Raw genomic sequence first — 20,377 nt, forward strand, 5'->3', positions numbered from 1 at the left:
AAGCACACGAGGGTCCTGCCACCACCCCTACCCTGTGCAGCACCCGTGCCTTCCCCACCAGCCCTTAGGCTGTGGCGGGCATGACTTGTCTGCCAGCACTGGGGACAGTGGCCCCACATCTGTCTGGGTGACTCAGGCTCCACACCATCAGTAGGAATCGGCAGCAGATGACACGGGAGGGTAGCGTGGGGAGGTTTGGGTAGCGCTGTGCCTGCAGGCAGCACAGGTACCGTCTCAGCGGAGGTGCTAGCGCCGTGTCCCCGCTGCCTGCCTTGGCCACCAGCCAAGTGGAAGTTTCCGAGCGGGCCGGCCCATCGCTGTGGCTGCACGTCCCTCCATCCCAGCTGGGGAGAGGAGGATCTGGTGACAGGCTCCACGGCGCTGCTCTGCTCCCTCCGCACCCTTACACCCTGCCCGGGCATCTCGGGGAAGGAAAATTACTCTCACATCCCACCTCTGCTCCACCGTGAGACCAAGGAGAAGACCAAGAACTTCTGCCCGAGGCACAGACTTTCACTATCGCTTTCAGGCTGGCTGCAGCAGCTCTCTCCTTATCGCCACTGAGCAGTGGGGAGGAAGGCGAAGCGGGGCTCGGTGCCAGGGCCGGCGGCGAAGCTCTGCAGCGGTTGCACAGGGCGAGTAAACATGTGCGGCGCTCGGGTCCTGCCTGGTAGCAGCAGCAGCAGCCCATGATGCTGTGCTTGGAATGAAGTCAGCCTTCATCAGCCGAATAGTTTATGCATGAATCGAAACTTCAGACCTGGCAGGGTGGGGGAAAGCGCAGGATCTGTGCTCTTTTAAAATGCTGGAGCCAAGGAAGGAGGAGGGGATAGAGGAAATAGCAGGAAAATAAGGCTCGGGAAGTGGGGAGTGATTTGAGAAGCTGGATGAGTTGTTCGCTCTGTTATTGTAAGGAGCCAAGTTCCTTAAGCATCTCCTGGTGGATACTAAGAGGGAGCTGTGGAGGCTGGAGCGCTCCCCTGGACACTCGCACGCTGTAGCTTTAAGACTGTTTTACAGAGGACTTGGGATTTCCAGTTTTCCTGCGCCTGGTGGAGTATTTCAGGGAGTTACAGGATTTTTCGGGTCATGCACCCCCTTTTTCTTTTTTCTTCCTCCTTTCTCTTCCTCTCCTGCTCTTCCTTTTCATTTCAAAGAGACAAAGCTACTTCAGTTTGGAGCACAAACATATGATCAGCACATGGAAATGTGGTAATTTGGATGCATTCATGATTGCAACAGATTGAAGAAATTAGACCAGACAAAGAGCTTTTTTTGGAAGAGGAGGAGGAGGAGGCAAGGCAAGGAGGGAGGGAGAGTGGGGGAAAGAAGGGGACGCCACCGAAAAAAAGGGACGGCCGTGACACGCGGATGCTAATTATATCCTGTAGTAATGGAGAGGGACCGGATTTCAGGTAGGCTATTGATCTTTAAATATGTCGTACTCTGCCTCTGCCCTGCTACCTTTCCAGCAGCTTCTGTACTTTTAGAAGAGAAACAGCCACATTCCGGGTGGATTTCAGCCGATTCCTTCTTTTTCTTTTTTTTTTTTCTCCCCAATGCTGCCTTTTTCTATTTCGTGTTGGTTTGGGTTCCCCCTCCCCCCCCCACCCCCTTTTTTTTTCTTTTCATCCTCCTGAGCCCTCTCGACAGAAGGTGGTTCCAGCAGAAGCTGAGGAGGGGGGTGAGGGGGGAAAAGAAACTGCTTTCTAGGTCTGGATTTCATTTGAGTCTCTCTCTCCGCCCCCTCCTGTTCCCATGTGCCGCACGGCGCGGGGGGATGAATGCTGAGCCTGTTAGCTCAGAGCTGCGAGCCGGGAAGAGGGAGGAAAATAGCCGAGCTCTTGGCATGGAGACGCGTTTCTGCTCTGAAGGTTGGCTCCTGAGTTTGTGTGTGTGTGTTGTGGTTGAGCTTTCTCCGCTTGCCAAATTATCTTCCCTCAGCTTTTGCCCTCCCACCCTGGCTGGGCAGGAGCTGCCTGCATGTCCTGCAGCAATAGTGGAGCTGGTGGCCAGCAACTTGGAGTGGGCTTAACCTTGCTGGCCAGACATGGGGGGATTTGGGTGGAGGTTGAAAGACAGGGGTGGGTGAGTGGAGCAGTGAATAACTCCATGTAATTCCCCAGCTTCCCTGCAAATCCCACCTAATGGTGCATGTCTGCGTGGTTCTAAAAGCTGCTCCCAGATATGTGGAGCTGTTGGGGAGAGGTGTTGCAGTGAGTTGCTCCTGGGATGGCTGCAAGGGACACTGCTGGCAGGGAGAGGGGACAGGCAGTATGGCATCATTCATGGGGTTGGCTCACTGCATGCCTGAGCAGGATAGCCAGGATCAAAGAGGGAAAACGAGGGAAGGGGTGTCTGTGCAGACCCGGTGTGCCTCAGCCCAGCTGTGGGTCTCTCTCCTCCCACTGCCTGTGACACGGCACAGCTTGCCCTTCTCTGGCATGGCAGCCCCAGGGAAGCATGAGGCCTCTTCTCCTGGGCGTTCCCAGCCAGCTGCTGGGCATCGGCACTGGGAGGGAAACCACAGGGATGAGAGGAAAAGCGCAAGCCAGGGTGGAGCGAAACTGTGGCCAGAGAAAGCTGCTCTCATGGCTAGCCTGTACCAGACCCACTGGGCTCCATCTGGGGATGTGCTGAGAGCACCTAGTGCCCCTGGATGAGGACTTCCCTGCAGGAGCATCCTCCACTCCCTAATGCCTCTGGGAAGTGTAGATGGTGTCTTCCTGTCCCTCTCTCCATCTCTCTTGCTTGTGTCTTTTCCCTTGGTTTGAGCCACTTCAAAGCATTCCTGAGAGCTGCTTGTAACTCAGAGCCTGGTGGGTGTTTCAGCAGCTCAGCATTTTGGGCTGGACAGCCTCTGCCGTTATGTGGAGGCCTCTGCTAGGCAGAGATGTGGGGCAGAGGGAGGGGAAGGTGGCAGGGCTCTGCGAAGGGTCATGGGTGAGAAAGGGGACTCCCTAGTGATGTGATCCAGGGTCCTTTGTTCCAGAAGGTGGGTTTCTCTCAGCCCCTGAGCTGCACATTTTGTTTGAGGGCTGCGAGGAGCACAGACCTCTTGTGCCTGGGCTGACTGTAGGGGATGCCCCAGGCAGGAAGACCCCAGGCTACCGCAAAGATGCCAAATGCAAAATGCTGAGGTCCAGCTGTGTAGGTTTCACTGAGTTCTGCTGGAACTGGCTTTTCTACAGGCTGAGCTGCAGACAGGGCAGGCAGCAGGCAGGGCACATGGGCTTGCTTGGTGGCCTGGGCCAAGCGTAGTGAGTAAATGTGGTGTGTGCAACCTTAGGGTGGTTGTGGCTGGGGCATTGGTGTGAGGTGATGAACATGGCCACTCTGCACTCACATAAGTGTGAGTGGGGTGTGTGCTACATGAGACCCCAAAGCCATGCAGACCATCTCCATGGTGTTTCTGATATTTGTCTCCAGCATGAAATATGGGATGGAAAAATACATGGGCTGAAGGGCTGGTCTCGGATTTCTCTGCAGGTCCCTGCTTGGAGGGGTCAGTGCAGGCAGGGGAAGCTGCTCAGCTGGGGCACTGTCAGGGGGAATCCTAAACCCCTCTGTGGGGATGGAGCAAAACTGAGCTCAAGTTGGTATCACAGAATTGCCTAGACTGGAAAAGACCTTTAAGATCGTCAAGTCCAGTAATTAACCTGACACTGACAAGCCCTTGACTAAGCCATATCACTAAACACTATGTCTATGTGACTCCTAAATACCTGCAGAGATGAGGACTCCACCACCTCCCTGGGCCAGCCTGTTCTAGGGTTTGATGACCTTTCAAGAAATTCTTCCTAATATCCAGCATCAGTTTCCCCTGATGAAACTTGAGGCCATTTCCTCTTGTCCTATCGTTTGTTACTGGCTTGAACAGATTGACCCCCACCTCTCTACCCGCTCCTTTCAGGTACTCATAGAGAGTGATTAGGGCACATAAGTGACAACATCACCAGGTCAGGCTGTTGGCTCCCAGTTCCATGGTGCAGGATGGATTCACAAGGTGAGCTGCTCAACTCACACTGATCCTGATGCTGCTGTCATGGAGTGGCCGTGATAGCTGATGTCCTCCAAGGGCCTGGCAGGGCCATGGGCTCTGGCACCGCCACACTGATGGAGAAAGGAGCAGGGAGCTCAGCCTGTGGGCAGTGGGACAGCCAGGGTGCTGGCCTTGGTGACCAGCTGAAAGATGACTTAGATGAAAGCAGCTCCGTGCAGTGCTGGGGGCCACATCCCAGTCACTGCTCTGGCCCTAAACATGCTTCCAATTAGTGTCTGCTGTGGGTGGGAATAGCTGAGTCCTGAGATGAGTGTGGGGCTGCTGGATGGGGCAAGGGCACCCCCAGGGCAGGTGGGAATTGGGCCTGGCTTCCTCTTTGAGGGCTGCTTTCCCATAGCTGCTGGAGCTCAGCATGTCCCACAGGGTGTTCTTTGCTCAGGTAGAGCTCAGGCTTTCTTGCACACAGTATTGTCCAGGATCCAGGATCCCATCTGTGAGGGTGACAAGCACCTCGTGCTTTGGGGGAAGGCATTGAAGGGGCAAGGTGATGCTGTAGTTCTGTGCCTGGGTTGCTGCCAGCTCTGGGGAAGCAAGGGTCTGCCTCAACCTCTATAACATGGCACCAGTCTTGGGTGGTGCCTGTGAGTGCCCGTGTAAGAAACACAATCTTGCTAGGCCTTTTAATCTGGTTAAACCATCTCTCACACATTTCTGCAAGCTCATACTGCATGAAAACCCTTAGCTCGAAATACATTTGTTTCCAGGTATCCTTCTCTTGTGCTTCTGGGGCTGGGGAGCTGTACTGTGGGGCTGTTGTGTTCCTTACATCTGCTCTTTCTCTCTGCCTTGCCAGACTGCTTTGGTGGCAGTGGCCTGGAGATGGCTCTCCTGTCTTTCCCTAGCAGATTGCTCTTTTGCCTAGTCCAGATCTTTCTACAAAGCCTCAGTCGTTAGTGCCATGGGGGCTCTTAGCTCTTCTTAAAAGAGAAGGAAGGGCCTGCAGCACCATGAGCAGTGGGGGTTTTGTTTGCTGTGATGATGGGGTGACAGGATGGGTGCAACCATGATGGGAAAGGAGGTAAATTATTAATGTCAACCTTTGAAACTGCACTGTGCAAACTCATTTTAAGAGTTAACAAATGCTGATGAGTAGGTGATCACAACACCTGACTGCAAGAGTGGCATGTGTTGGGAAGGGCCCAGCAGTAGGCAGCTTGGAGTGCTGTAGGTGCCTGCAGTCTGCTGAACTCCAGACAGGAGGATGAGCTGTTTATTAACCCCTTGGTGGTCATTCTCAGTTATACACGCACATGTTTGTGGGACATGTTTGTGTGTGCGTGTGTGCACAGGGTTTAAAAAGGTTTTATACCTCATTCTATCCACCTGGATGACCTGAGCAGCAAGGAGACAGCCCCTGGCTGTAGTGTGCAGAGGCTGTGCTGGCAGCAGCTCTTAGACTAAATGCTGCAAGACAGAGCAACTCCAGTAGTCCCCAGACACCCAGGAAGCACCATGTGCTTAGACTGAGCAGCAGGAAAGTACTCACCTTGTATGTGAATGATAAAGGTGTGATGTTTGTTTGGAGGGAATGTGCTTGTTTAATAGAAGTTAATCTTTAAAATGTTGGTAGCAGGGCAGAGGGGTTGGGCTTGCTTCTCATCACAGAAAGCTAGGGGCTGGAAGGGATCTTGAAAGTTCATTGAGTCCAACTGCCCTGTCAGAGCAGGATCACCTAGAGTAGGTCACACAAGGAGTGCATCCAAGTGGGGTTTGAACATCTGCAGAGAAGGAGACTCCACAGCCTCTCTGGGCAGCTTGTTCCAGGGCTGCAGCACCCTCACAGTTAAAAAGTTTTTCCTTATGTTCACAGGGAACCTCCCATGCTACAGCATGCACCCATTGCCCCTTGTCCTGTCACTGCACATCACTGAGAAGATCTTTTCTATCTCAGGTTTCATGGTGTCCCTATTATTCCTAGGAAATGCCAGATAAAAGCCTGACATGCTCCTTCTCAGTGCTCTTCTCACAGCTATTTAGCTCCTTTGCCAGACATTTTTCCTTCTTTTTCCTCTGGCTTGCAGCACATCTCACATACGAGATGCCAGGTCAGGCAATTAGTCTGGATGGTTTTACCTCCTGTTAGATCCCACTGCATTCATCCAGCCCTGGCATCCAGGAACACCTTTCTGTCTGTCCTGCCTTTGTGGTGGCTGTTGGTCTGTCCTTAGTCCTCCCTTCTGCTGTCCTGATACCCTGTTCCCCAAGGCTGTGTTTTTCTGTGCTGTATACTGTGAAAATTACCTGAGCTTCTTGTTCAAGCAATTACAGAGCATGTAGGATGAGGGTAGTCACCTGTTGTGGTGGCAGATTTTGGGTCATTCAATTTCAAGTCCATGCATACCCTCTCTAGAAGAAGAGTTTGTGTTTCACGAGGCTGTGGAGTTGCCTCTGCGTATGGTTGTGTTTGCAGCGTGCTCCATGCTGCTCCAGCCCGCTCTTGGCTGCCTCCTCCTGCCTGGGGATGCATTCCCACAGTTGTCTGAGGCATGTCAAGGTATGAAGCATTATCCATTTCCTGATGTCTGCTCTTAAATCTGCTGGAATTTCTACTCATCTCCAGGACATACAACCCCGGTGTGGGGTACAGCTCACCTCCCGCCCGGCAGCACAGGTAACGCTTCTCCACATGGCTCTGTTGAACTTGGCTAACAACTCCTGGAGCAGGAGGTCCTTTGCTGCCTGCCCTCCTGCTTTGTCCTTTGCTGGATGACTCGAAACCTCCTAGCAAAGCGATTCCCATGCTGCTGGGGTGAGGGAGGACATTTCTCATGCAAGTCAGGGCTCTTCCAAGGTCCGGCATACCACAATGCTGAGTAGGAGCAAGTACGTAGCTAGGGAAGTATGTCTGGGTCAACACATGTCTTCTGTTGCCTTAATGATCTCAGAAGCACAATAGCTGTGTCCTGTTGGCTTCTCCACGTGGTACTTGCAGCTACAACTAAGGGACAGAATAATTTGGTAGAGAGCAGCAGTGCCTTGTGCTGGAAGCACTGCAGTTGGGCTCAGGACTTTGCAGCCTGCCCCTGGCATGGTACAGGCAGCAGGGAAGGTCCTGATGGGCAGCCAGTCCCGTTTTTAGGAACAGTCTTATACCTGAGAAAATTTATGTGAATATTCTTGCTCTGCCCCAGACTTTCTCTGAAGTCCTTGGGAAAAGGTGTTTGTGCTCCACTTACCCTTTGATTTTGGGTAAGGAGGTGGCGGTTGTGAGTCTGTGCTGAAGCTCTTGACAGGCAAAAGAGGGATTGCAGCAGGGCCTGGCTGCATGAATGGCTCCAAAGTGCATCTGGGAACTCAAATCTGTTCTGACACTGCAGCAAAAGGAGTTCTGTGTTTCTAACCCAGGTGTGTGCATGGCATGTGAGGCTACTCTGAACAGCTGATGGAGATGGCATCCCTTACATACATACCTTGGACATGGTCACCCCTTTACACAGAGCTGCTTGGGCAGTGCTTCTGTCAGCAACACATTGGAAATGAATTTCCCCGTGGCTGTATTTGAGCAGGATATGGCACCAGCTCTGTCTCTCCTCTAGTGCTTCATGCTGCTGCTGCTGTTGTATTTGTGTGTCCTGTGCTAGCATCTCAGTGCTGCACCCCTGGCTCATGAAGGCTGTGAGCCCTTGCTGCTGGAGGGAGCTGCTGTTTGAGTGGCAGGTGACGTGAAATAGCCCTTCAGGTGGGATGCTGGTGCCAAGAGCATTGTTGGAGGCTTGTAAACAGCTCTGCTTCATGCTTTGTGGCTTGGGGGAGAATGGGCATCATTTTACAGGTAAATAAGCTGCATTAGTTTTACAAGCAATAATCACACAATAAACCTGGAAGTGCTTTTTAAAAACTGTTTGTATGGAATCACAGAACAGGCCAGGTTGGAAGGGATCCCTCCAAAGGGCTGATCCAGCCCTTTGTGGGAAAAGGGAGCCTGGATGAGATTATCTAACACTGGAAAAACTCTGTATCTGGAAAAACTGCAGTGATGGGGACTCTGTCATTTCCCTGGAGGGGTTGTTCCAGTGATTGGTTGTTCTCACTGTAAAAAATGTCTTTCTTGTATCAGATGAAGGTTTTTGGTGTTTGTTTTGTTTTTTCCCCTTGGCTGGATCCAAGCCCATGTGAAGATGGTGCTGCATAAACAGACCTCTCTTAATTTTGTTATTACATTGTTATCAGATGCCTTAGAAATGAAATCAGTCATTCTTGGAGTAGAGTCCTGTTTCCAGTGAAACCAGTTTGGGGAGTGATAAGTGTGATTGCTTGGGTGCAGGATTTGTGAGGGGACCTGCTCTTAGCTCTGCAACATCTCCAGGTTGCAGCTTTGATCATGACCTGGCAGGAAGGTTGTAGCTTGAGGCTGTGGAAATAAAGGTTTGTTTGCATTTCACTCTTGACTGTCTGATCTGGAAAATTAAATCACAGCAATCAAGTTTGATCTGTGGGGCACTGGAGCAGAGAAACACTCATATTTTGGTTCTTTTGCTGTCTCAAATGTTGGTTCTTCAAAATCCCACTGAATCTGGAGAAGATCTGGAGAGGTGGAGTCAAGGCAGAGAAGGGTGGGCACCCTCTGGTGTGGCTGCTAACAAAGGTATTGGTCTATATTACAGAGTATTGCGCTACTGGCACCCTGCTGCCTGGCCTGGTGGGGATCATGGCTTGGGAGCCTCATCCTAGACCATGGTGGTGCTTTCTCCTGCCCCAGGAGTGTTCTGTGTGGACCTTTCTGTTACTGATATTGATGTAATAGGGCTGTAGGACACCCAGCTCTGGTCAGAGTTTCTGGGTGACAACTGCTGTGGCTGTACCTGGAGACAAGGTCTGGATGACTCATACATAGAGTGAATTGCCTGGGGCTGCACAATTGATCAGCCTCAGATCTCACACTTCTCAGTCCAGGGACCTGTTTCCTTGACTACAATGTCTGTGAAGGGGAGAGTAGAGACTTTTTTATCTGCTTCAGCTGGCCTTTGTTAACCTTTGCTCTGTGAAGAGCATTCCAGAAACTCCGTGCTGCTTTCTTAGCACGTACCTGGAAGGGATCCCTGTGTAAAAAGCACCTTGGTTGGCTTCACTAACCTTTTGAATGCCTTTGAGTAGGTACCTGCTGGAGCCTGATGACTGGAGTCCCTGGGCTGACTCTGCAAAACCCCAGAGGGAGTCATCCTGCATTTCAAGTGATGTTAACAGCAGCTGTATCCTGGTCACTGGTTTCCAGTAGGCTACGGATGGTTATCATCATCCCCAGAGGCTTCAGTCTTACATCTTCTTGACTCATGAGTTTCACTCCCAGTGACTCATCCCCAACCCCAGGGGTGTGCCAGGCCTGGGAACAGGGTGCCTGTGGGTCAGACAGGGGTGACCAGCTGGTTGAGGTATATGGCCAGCCAGTCAAGGGAAGAGATTCTGCTGCTCTCTATTCCACTCTGGTGAGACCCCACCTGCAGTTCTGGGTCCAGCTCTGGAACCCTCAGCAGCACAGACATGGACCTGTTGGAGTGGGTCCAGAGAGGGCCATACAAATTATTCAAGGGCTGGAACCCCTTTGCTGTGAGGACAAGCAGAGAGAGTTGTTCAGTCTGGAGAAGAGAAGGCTCTGGGGAGACCTTATTGTGGCCTTTCAGCATTTAAAGTGACCTAAAAGCAAGCTGGGGACAGACTTTTTAACAGGGCCTGTTGTGACAGGACAAAGGATGCTGAGTTTAAACTATAAGGGGGAGATTTCCACTAGAGAGAAAAGAGAAGGAAGAGATTCTTCACCACTATGAGGGTGGTGAGACCCTGGCCCAGGTTGCCAAGAGAGGTGGTAGATGGCTATCCCTGGAAACATTGCAGGTCAGGTTGGTTTGGGCTCTGAGCAGCCTGCTCTAGTCGCAGATGTCCCTGCTGACTGCTGGGGGGTGAACTGCAAGACCTGTAAAGGTCCCTTCCAACCCAAACCTTTCTCTGATCTGCCACTGGCAGCTCGTGGGACCCCCTCCCGAGCACAGGCGGGATGCGCAGCCTCGGGGAGCGATGATGATGATGGCGGGATGCTCACGGGGCATCTGCAGGACTGAACGAAGCTCTGCGTGCTGCCTCTCCCCCTCCGAAGCCGAGCGCGGGGGTTCCGGCGGTGCCGGTGCCGTTAGGTGGCGGTGTCGCTTCCCTGCCGGCTGCCGGGGCGGAGCGGAGCCCTCGGGGCCGGCGGCCTCCCGCTGCCCCAACCTCTGCCTGTGGTCGAATTGCTCACTCCCTGCCCCGGGTCGTGCGGGTCCCCTGGGAGCCCCCGGCTTGCGTTTCACCACTGAAACTGGAGGGGCTGCGGTTTGTGGGGCTGCGAGAAGGCGAATCGCTGCTGAGGAGCAAAGGGGAGCAGATGCCAGTACCTGCTCCTCGGGCGAGGTTTTGTTCATCAAAAATGGTTTGGTATTGCTCTCTGCAGTGCTAAAAGCCTCTGAGTGCCCCTCTCCTAAATTGGGTACAGCTGTCATTTACCAGGGAGTCGGCGTTTGAGCTGCACTGGGAGGGAGTGATCTCCTGGCAATTAGGAGCTGGGCTGTTGGGATCCTTTTCCAGCTATTCCACTCAGTCCCTCTGTAAATCATTTCACACGTGTGCTCTAACTTCCTATATGGAAAATGAGGTAGATAGTTTCCGCTTTTCATAGGCACTTCAGGATCCTCTGCTAGACAGCTGCGAGGGATTTGTCATGATAAAGCTGGGAATTTGACCTTTCTGAGACACCGGCACCCCTGTGCAGGGCTGGGATGAGGCTCCCTACGGGGTGGAAGCAATGGCTGGTGCTAATCTGAGATGTGGGGCTGGGGGAGTAGCTGAACATTAGGCTGGAAACATGAATGGTTCTCCTTGGATCCCTCTCTGCTGAGGAACATGAGCCAAAAAGCAAGAATATGGGATTTATTCCTGGGCTGCAATGTTTGTCCCTCAGTCACTGCAGGTACAGCAAGTACAGACAGAGCTTCTTTCAGAGGGACTCTGATGCCAAGTGGTACAGAATCACCTGCCTGTGCCACGTTCACAGCTAAAGCACCACCACCTTACATGTCCCTTATCTGCTCCCTGAGGTCTTCTGTTCATGACCTTCAGCTGAGTTCTTTAAACGTTGCCTCCCTTCCCCCAGAGATTATGATCTTCTGGTGTGGACCTGCCATTGCCTCCCTCCCCATTTGTCCCACTGATTCCTCCTCAATGCTGAAGCATTTAGCGGGTTTGCTTTATTGCATTCCCTCTCCCCTGTGGTTTCTCTTGGCTCTCTGAGACGGGATTGGAGTGACAAAGCTGGAGCTGCCACTCCTGAAACACTCACCAGGACAACTTGTGTTTAAGTGTTATCTTGATTTATCAGTATAGAGGCAAAGCAGGCAACCTTGAGAACTAATGAACTGTTGGGGCAGGAAGGGATGGTCTTCAGCACCTAAAATACTTACCATTTCTTTACTCTTCCATTCTTCATTCAAGTGAAGATCTGATCTGATCCAACCCTGTTTCAGCTGCCTAAAAAGGACTGGTTGACATCTCTGTTGACAGCTGCTCTCTAGGGAAGGGGAGGCCCTGTTGGAAACTACCATGGTTGGTGAGCAGTTGGTTGGTTGTTTTGGGGTGGTGGTGTGGTGGTTTGTTTTTTATTTCAGGAAATGTGAAAAAAAATCACAGTAGGTGGAGAGGGAAAGTGAGCTATGGAAACTGTGTGTCTCACGCTCTCAGTGAAAAAACCCCCTGGGGAAGGCATATCCTCCATAAGGGGAACAGCAGCATTGGCCACAAACCAGGAAACCCTTCCCTCCCTGCTCTCCTGTGCAGCAAGAGCTAAGTGGTGTAGGCAGTGTTTCCATCTAGAAAGGCTACTCCTGGTGATTCTTCTTGTGCCTCTTGGGGCACTCACTGGGACAGCCTGTTTAAGTTCAGGTTGTGCTCCAGGGTTCACTGTCCTTTGCTCATCAGTTTTTTCCCAGCAGACTGGTGTTGCTGGTGGTGCTGTGCTCTGTACCCAAGGTGTTCACTGGTTGTGCTTTGAGAACGTGGTGGGTGTTGCTGGATCTGGGGCAATGCCCTCAGTGTTGGCTGAGGCATGTGGTTTGGATGCCTGCTCCCAGCCTTGCTCCAATGTGATGTGGCAAGAGGTGTCTCATGGCATTGGTCTCCTCTTGGTGCAGGGACCTGAGTGCTCCCAGGGCGTATAGAAGCTGGGGTGCTAAAATTGGCCTTTTATATCACAGTTGATCTCCAGATTCGTTAAAACCCATCTCTAGTGTCCTCTACTCACTTCTATTGCTGCTTCACAGCCCCCTCACCATCTCCAGGCTACTTAGAGCAGGCCCTTCATCTTCAGCTGGAGAAGAAACCAAATTTTGCCCTGTACAAAGGCAAGAAGTCAATAGCCAGTGGCACAGGGGAGCAAGGGGTGGGGAGGGGGATGTGCAGTGCTGGGTGACGCAGAGGTGGTTTGGTCATTGGGGCTGAAGGGCTGTGAGGCAGCTGGGAGTGTTGGGGGAAGACAAGATGGGATATTTTGGTGGAAAGGACCTGAGAGGCAGAAGGAGGGGCATTGGGAGGGCTTTGTAGCAGCAGGGGTGGGGACTCAGGCTCAGCTCCCTCTTTCTTGGATTGACACCTTCCTCCTCCTCCTCTCTGCTGTGTGTGACATTTCCTTTTTCAGGCCAGCAGAGACCCAGACCCTGCTCCATCTCTGATAGAGCTCAGGCTTGCCTGCTTGACCAGTTTTTGCTCATCAGCCAGACCTTGGGCATAACAAGAGGAGATTTGTTTTGCTGCTGGTTACCTGCAGAGTGATGCAGAGCCCTCTGTGAATCTAAACAGTGGGCAGGCAGCATGGCCCACATTTTTCTGTCTTGAAAGGGTTTGTTACACAGCACTAAGTAGCCTGAGCCATCAAACCTGAGCAACTTGTTCCTTTTCTTGGATGAAATCCCTCTTGGACAAGGCTATGTGCTCTCTTGGTGGCCTCCAGCACCCTGTTTCTGGTGGGAGCCCCTCTGTGCCCTGGCAGCAGCAAGCACTGCACAGCATAAAGCCTGGGAAATCCGGTCCTGTGTCGGACGTGCTGTTCAAAGGCACCTTGGTTGTGCTCAGGACGTTCTGCTGACAGATTTTTCCCATGAAATAAAAAGTGCTGGCTGTTGACATACAGATGGATCTGAAGGGTAAGCTTTTGCCATCAAGGTTCACTGCTGCTGGCTTAAAATCTGCAGGGTGTGTCAAAACCAAGGCCAGCTTTAGGGGCAGCATTTGTCTGAACTTTAGCAGAAGTTCACGTGGCATTTTGAGTTGAAATTCAGGTTGCTGCTTCTCCCAGCTACAACAATTGCTCCAGGACCTGATGTGTGGTCCCATGTGTCTGGGAAAGACCAGCAGAAGCAGGGCTGATCCCTCAGAGCCTCTGGTCATCTGGGAAATGCCATTTGAGTGACTGGAACTGTCTCCCATGCTTCCTTCTCTGCTTAAATGGTAAATAGGAGATGTATAAAACCATGTAGGCAGGGGTGTCTGAGTGCAGAGTGTGGTAATACATGGGAGGGTGGCTAAGACTGGTGCATGAGGCTTGGAGATATCACCACCATGCAAAGCCCATGTACCTCTGCTGTTCCACCTCTGCCTGCCTTCAGACCGTCACGTCTCCCTCCGATTGCTTTAGATCTTGGCTCCCAAATCTCTGCCTTGCCATTTCATTGCCTTTTGGATGGTTTAAGTATTTTTCTTGTCTGTAGGAAAGTGAATTAATGTCAAGGGCTGCCAATATCTGTAAAGCTGCTTTCTGAGGCAGGCTGCTCTCGCAAATGAGGTTCTTTAAAGCAGATATGTCAGATCCATCATCAGAATAAGCCATCAAAAATATCTCCTCCAGAGCCCTCTCATTCATATTGCATGGACTTAATAAAGCCAGGTTGGTTTTCAGTCCTTCTCCTGGCTTGGAAAAGAAACTGCTTTAAAAAACCAAACAACAGAGCTGGTGTTTTCCAGCGGGATGCAGAATTTTCTCTGTGGGGAGCCGGTCTCTCAGGAAGCACTGGAAGTGGCCGTTTGGATTTAATGCACTGCTTGCTCCTCAGCTGTATCTGTGGTGAACAGGAACATCTTATGCTGCAAGGACTTTGTTGTTTTCCATTAAATAGGAAGTTGCCCTTGCAGCATTAAGAGTTAAGGGCAGATTGTCAACTGACGTGGGTTGTCAGAGCTCCACCAACTCCAGCAGCTGAAAGCAGATTCCCTGGCAATCCTGCTGCACTTGGCGTTTCCCTGGGGTTATGTAAACATCCCTGCTTTATAGATGGGGCCAGGACATGCGATCTGCAAATTGCTGACAGTCCCTTGCAAGATGCAGAGCTGCACGAGATGCTTTGGCAGCCTGGTCAGAGAGGGATAGGAGCCGCCTCCCGCAGGGCAAAGCCATTGGGGTCTGGCTGTGGGGTGTGTGCTATGGCTATGGGCCAGCTCAGTGCCTGCTCATGCTGAAGGTGATGTTGGGAGCTGATTCAGATACAGCAAGAGGCTCAGACCAGCAGGGTTGGGTCTCCTGCCCAGTGAAGATCATCCTCAGGAGTTTTGCTTGTGTGGCTCCACCTGAAGTCTCACCTCCTTGTACCTTCCTAATCCTCTCTTGCAGAGTTTCTGTCAGTCTGGGCTGCTGCAGAAGCTGGCCCTGCGGACCCACCACGGCACAATCAGGTTTTTCTCTCTAGGAAGGCGTAGGAGTTGAGGTTTATCTGCGTGCTGGCAGGCAAAGGAGGATGCCACACCTCTGGGAGCTTCTGGGGCTGGGTGGAGCGGGAAAGTGAAGAGGCAGGACATGGGCTTTGAGGAGGCATTTCATGGGCTTGCCGTAAAGCCAGGGCACTTTGAGATTTCCAGGGGGCCTGGGGAAGGAGAGTAGCAATAAATCGGTGTCATAAATAACAGCTCGTTGCCCTTCTCGTGATTTCTGACACGCTGTGCTTTGCTGACAACAAATGCAGCAACAGGCTGTGGTCCACAGGGGCTTCTCTTGGCTCTCAAGCTGAGAAAGTGCTTGCTCTAAGCAGGCTTGGCTGGAAGGAGCTCCCAGCTCTGGGTGTGAAGGTCAGAGAGGAATGGAAGCAAAAGCACAGATAACACAATGCAGAGCTCTTTCATTGCCAGGCTTGGAGAGTTTGCTGTCCTCAGAACTGAGCTCTGGGAAGCTTGATGGGTGATGTTGTGGCTGTGCCTTCGAGACCTTCCCGTGCTGCAGCTCCCTCAGGAGAAGCACTTCAGCAAAGTGCAGACCAGGAGCATCCTATAAATGCCTAACAGGTCTAACTGCTGGGGCTAGAAATTCTTTCTCAAGCACCTGCAGTGGGCTGGGGGAGCACTTGAAGTGAAAGAAAGATGGACATCCAGACTCTTCAGATGTGGCTGAAAGATAGAGTTATAGTCATGTAAAAGATCAGAGGTGGTGGTGACATGCAAAGAAGTCCTTTTCTTTGGGATGAGAAACTTTTCAGGAAGCCCCAGACAGTGTGAGCTGTCTAGAGCTGTGTCTGCCTTGAGATGTTTCTCCCTAGAAGATGCTCAGTTCATCTCCCACTAACCATCCTTCTGCTGCACAATGTCTGGTCAGGCCTTCCCAGGTAAAGCCCTCAGCAGGGAGAGGCTGTGGCTGTTTCCTTATAAGATGAGAGGTTTCTTTTGGTTTATTCCTTTGTCAGCTTTCCTTGAGTTCAGTCAGCTCTTCTCTCTGTCAGATAGATGTTTGCTGGATATAGAAGGAAAGTGCTGTGTTCAAAATGGGTTTTTAATGCGTAATCCAGGAAAATCAAGAGAGCTGTTCAACAGTACAGCTCTGCCTCTGGGTAGCACATTGCCAGGGGTGTGCAGAGGGAGGCTGCTGGTTCTCAGTGTGGGGTTGGGTTGTCTTCACATTCTCAAGTCTGCAGATGCTCAACATTTCTGGCATGCGAGAGCTACAGTGGACTATTTGCCTTCTTTAGCGACTGGAAGCAATCCAGCCTGCCAGTTCCTGCAAAGCTCATCCTGTGGTTTAGTGGATAATACAGATCCTTGTTCAACTCCCACACTTCTGTGCCTTGCAAGCGGGTGGGGAAGGCTTTGCAGAGCTTGTACTCTGCTGGGATCCCAGTTCATTGCCAGGGAAGGCAGGATGAATATTCATTATGCTGTGGAGTGCTTGATCCATAGTTCTAATGAAATGAATGACCATGAAAGTCATGGCAGGTCGTAGCTGGTCAGCATGTATAAATGATGGAGGATGACAGCAATAGCTGGGGAAGAAGAGTTGTTTCTTTCAACTCAGTGAGGTGTCTTCACATGTGCACTCACAGGAGTTTGACTTCTGCTGACATCGTCTCCTTCTCTGCCAGGACGAGTGCTTGGTGTCTGTTCTTTTGCCGTTGTGAAGTTGACTGTAGTCAACACGGTTGGCTGAGCTCGGGGACCAGGAGCTGCACAAACCTGCATTTTCTGAAGCAGTCAGCAAAGCTGCTGAGTGACACAAATGGAAGTGACAGCCACATCAAGACAGATCCATTAGAGATGAACCTGCAGCCTTTATTCTGGGACTGCACGAACGTGACTACAAGTGAATCTGAGTGTCCCAAACCTAATGTTATCCTCAGCAGACGAAGCACAATCTGCAGCTGCTGCTGGTGTGTTTGTACCTCAGCTAATGAGCAACTTGGCAGGGCTGGTGAGGCTGTTCTTAGACCGCAGAGCTGGGGCAGCCCCAGGAAACATGTTGCAGAAGGTCTCTGTGAGCAAGAGGTGATGTTTGCTTTCAGTGCTAGGAGGTCCTTCAGTCTCTCTGCCCTGAGAGACAGTGGGGTGCAGGAATGTCCCCTGGATAGGGTGGAGAAATGGCTCTTCATGACCAAGAGTATGTTTCAGATGGGCTTCATCAAAGCTGCAAAATGCTGAAGCTTTTAGCCACACCTAATGTGAGGGTGCTGCAGCTGTGTGATGCTGCTAGCCCACATCTGTGTGCTAAACTCTGATGATGTTTAATGAAGAGGGGGTGGGGGTTTCACCGAAGGACAGGAGAGCACAGAACAGAGGAATTTGCAGGCGAGCTCTGCAGTTCTGCCTGTGCTCCCACCTCACCTAAATCTGTGCATATCTGTACAGAAGATAGATGAGGTGAGCAGATTTTGGTATGAATGTGGCTGGCAGCAGATGCAGATCATGGATTAAACATGTGCATTGCAAGAAAGGGGCTTCCTTGAGGCAGACAGAGGGGGCTGCTGTTGCTGTGCAGCCCTATTCACCTGCAGCTCTGATGCTAACATCATTATCAATGTGTTTACATGAAGCTTGGCTGCAAAATGGGTCATCATCCTCGAGTTTTTGCAAGCAAACTTGTAGCTTTACTAAATACTCCTTTTACTGTGCTGCCAGGACTCTCCCAGAGGCCGCTGAAGGAGGTGGCCTGTTTGGCCACAGTCATATCTGGAATGGAGGTTCAATTCCCTCATGTCTTAAATCTGCCTGCAGACTGGCAAGTGACCAGATGGGCACCTCTGTCTCCAAGCAATTGCCTGCTTCTGTACAAATCAGCCTCTAGGTGTTTCTACAGTGCCTGTCTCACCAGAGTCACACGAGAGCATGCCTCTGCCATCATGCCTGCAAATCTTGCTGAGTGCTCAGATTTTTGCAGGGGATGGTGAGGACCAGGGCAGCCCAGCCCTGCTTCAGCATTGAGTCACCATTCTTGGCTCCAAGCAAGCAGACAGCGCTGCTCTGGACTGCTAGCCCTTCTCTGCAGTGTATGAAATAGCTGTCCACCCTCCAGCTGGCAGGCAGCAAGTTACACACAAGCGCTGTTGAGAAGGCTTGTTTGGAAACCAGCTACTGAAGTGGAGCAGGAACTGCAGCTGAGATGCCCCTGGCAGGGGATGTGCAGATCTTTGACCAGAGAGCCAGAGCTGGTGGCGGCAGCATGCATCTGTAGAGTGATTAAGGGTCCTCCTTCTTGTAAGAGGGTGTTGCTGGTGTGTCAAAGCACATGTTTCTGCAGAGGAGCACTCCCCAGGGATGCAGGCACTGGATCAAGGCAGCAGGACAGTTTTATTTAACTCTCAGGAACATCTTCTGGTCGTTAAACTGTCCAAACTGGCGGTACCGTGCTGCAGAGGGATTCTTCCAGAGGGGTTCAGGGGGAGGAGCAAGGAATGGAAAGACAGAGCTCAGGTCTGGCAGTTTATTCTCTTGTGATAACATAAACATGGCTGTGTTGGTTTGCCCTGTGATTACTTGTCTGGGAATAACAATATCCCCAGAGCTCATAGACACTGCCAGTCCCTGCTGAATGAGAAGGGCTGATGCTTACTGCACCCAGCACTTTCCTTTATAAGGGAAAACATTTCAGATTTTGTTTCTACCTTATTTTAACTTCTGCTAAACAAGGGCAGTTTAATTCTGTTGGTGGAACATCTAGTCCAATACTCCCTGACCTGGTGTGGTTATTATGGGCACTGCAAAGTAAGATCAAGAATTAATAAAAAGCCAGCATGGGAAGGCTGAGCTCACCAGAGTGGAGTGTATGGTTGGGGTGGCAAGTGGAGACAGCTGCCCTGGGGTCTGGAGATGACAGAAGAGACAATGACAAGAGAGCTTTGTATGAATTTCTGGTCACAGAATGACTTGGTGCAATGGCAGCAGCCACCTTTTGTCTAAGGGGAATTTCCCTGTTGCCCTTTCCCTGCTGGGCTTGGCCACAGGGTTTATGGATGAAAACAGAGGACAGGCTGCGTATGGGGAGAGAGCGTCCAGCCCTGCTTGTCACTGGGAGGGAGCAACTCCAGCTCAGTTCATTCAGGACATTTGGATTCTGCTATCCTCATTTAGAAACCAAAGCATCAGACCCGGCAGCCTTCAGCAAGATGCTTTGTACAGCCACCCAGGGCAGGGCTGTGTTTCACAGCTGATGGCAGGGCAGATGCTGCTGGAGTGTCTCTGAGTTTCACCCTATTCAGGGACCCCCAAACTCAGCCCATCTCCAGAGTTCTCCTGCCCTGTTTGTTGGGAGGATTGCCAGAGCAGAGCCTCTCTCCCCCTCATACAGCTTGCTGGCAACCTTCTCTCTGCCTGGCTTGGTGCCGTCTCTCTCCGTGACTGGTGCTCTGCCCCCAGCTTGCTCACAGGCCCCTTTCCCATTTAGGGCAAACACTGGATGGCCTCTACTTTTGGCCTGCTTGCAGCACATCTCCCAGCTATTTAATTTTTTTTTTATCCTCTTTTGTTTCTGCAGGCTGCAATCCCCAGCATCCCCCAGCCACGTGTGCTGGCTGCGGCTTTGTGCTGAGAGATGGCTCTTGGAAAGCTGCACTGGGGCAAGAGTGGATGGGGGAAGCCCAAGTGTTGTCCTGATCTGGTTGAGGCTTAGTGTTGACAGTCTTTTCTAGCAGACAGAGTGGTGGTGACAGCAGCAGGTCCCTCCTGCAGTAATCATTTAATCTGAGCAGAAACAAGTGCCCTGCAGGCACAGGGCTGTGTATGGCAAGAGCTGGGGCAGGCAGAAGAAGTGAGCATCTGAAAAGGAGAAGAAATCAAAGGAAATTCTCCCAGAAGCTTCCAACCCAGTTGGATTTTTTTCAATCCAGATTTTTAGATGAGCTGTGCAACTTCTACATCTGTAGAACAGGTTGAGTCTCTGTTGGCAGTGCTGGGTGTTTGAGAGATGGCAGAGGGGAGGGAAGCAAAGTCTGAGGTGCTGAGGGGAGATCTAGTTAGTGAGGGCATTATCCTGCCCTGCTTTTTCCAGCAGAAGAGGTGACTGGAGTCTGGGTGCCTGGGTTGCCTCCTGTGTTTGGGGCAGACTTCTTGAACAGATGGCTTGAGGTTGCTGCTTTAGTGCTGCCCAGCAGCTGGAGAACATGCCTGATTATGCTGGGGTCCAGTTAGTGGGGGATTGGTTGTGTCGTTGGTGTGAGCATGAGAGAGTTGTAATTCACTTTTCAAGAGGATAATTTCATGAGATGTAAAAGCCAAGGCAGACCTGCCCTTTGCTGAAGGCAGCTGGTGCCTCCTTGGGTCTAGGCTGGCCCATCTCTTTCTGATTTGCACTCCCTCAGCCCAGGAGTTTAATGGTACTGATCCTGCCTAATGGTTTTTGTATGCCAACATTGGACCTGCCAAACTCTCCTGGGCAGCAGCAATGCAGGCAGTGGAGCTGAAGACATGGTTCTGCCTGTCTGGGTGATGACAGGGGCACCCAAATTCCCATCCACGTGGAGATAGGAGCACACAGCACATGGATTTTGGCAGAGATGCCTGCCCACTTGTATACTTTTCCCATTGCTGTGTGATAGAGCTGGAGCTAAGAAGAAGACA

The 20,377-nt window shown here is 51.5% G+C and overlaps 1 protein-coding gene across 1 annotated transcript in view; it reads left to right on the plus strand.

Moving 5' to 3' along the window:
- Positions 1–364: 364 nt before the first annotated feature.
- Positions 365–20,377, plus strand: part of SEPTIN9 (septin 9) — a 98,860-nt gene continuing 78,847 nt past the window's right edge. The window contains exon 1 of the mRNA XM_054170564.1: positions 365–1,415. Within this exon, the coding sequence (XP_054026539.1) occupies positions 1,394–1,415 (22 nt within the window). The 5' untranslated portion in view covers positions 365–1,393. The remainder of the gene's footprint in view (positions 1,416–20,377) is intronic.

This window comes from Dryobates pubescens, chromosome 20 (assembly GCF_014839835.1).
Source record: "Dryobates pubescens isolate bDryPub1 chromosome 20, bDryPub1.pri, whole genome shotgun sequence".
NCBI lineage: Eukaryota > Metazoa > Chordata > Aves > Piciformes > Picidae > Dryobates > Dryobates pubescens.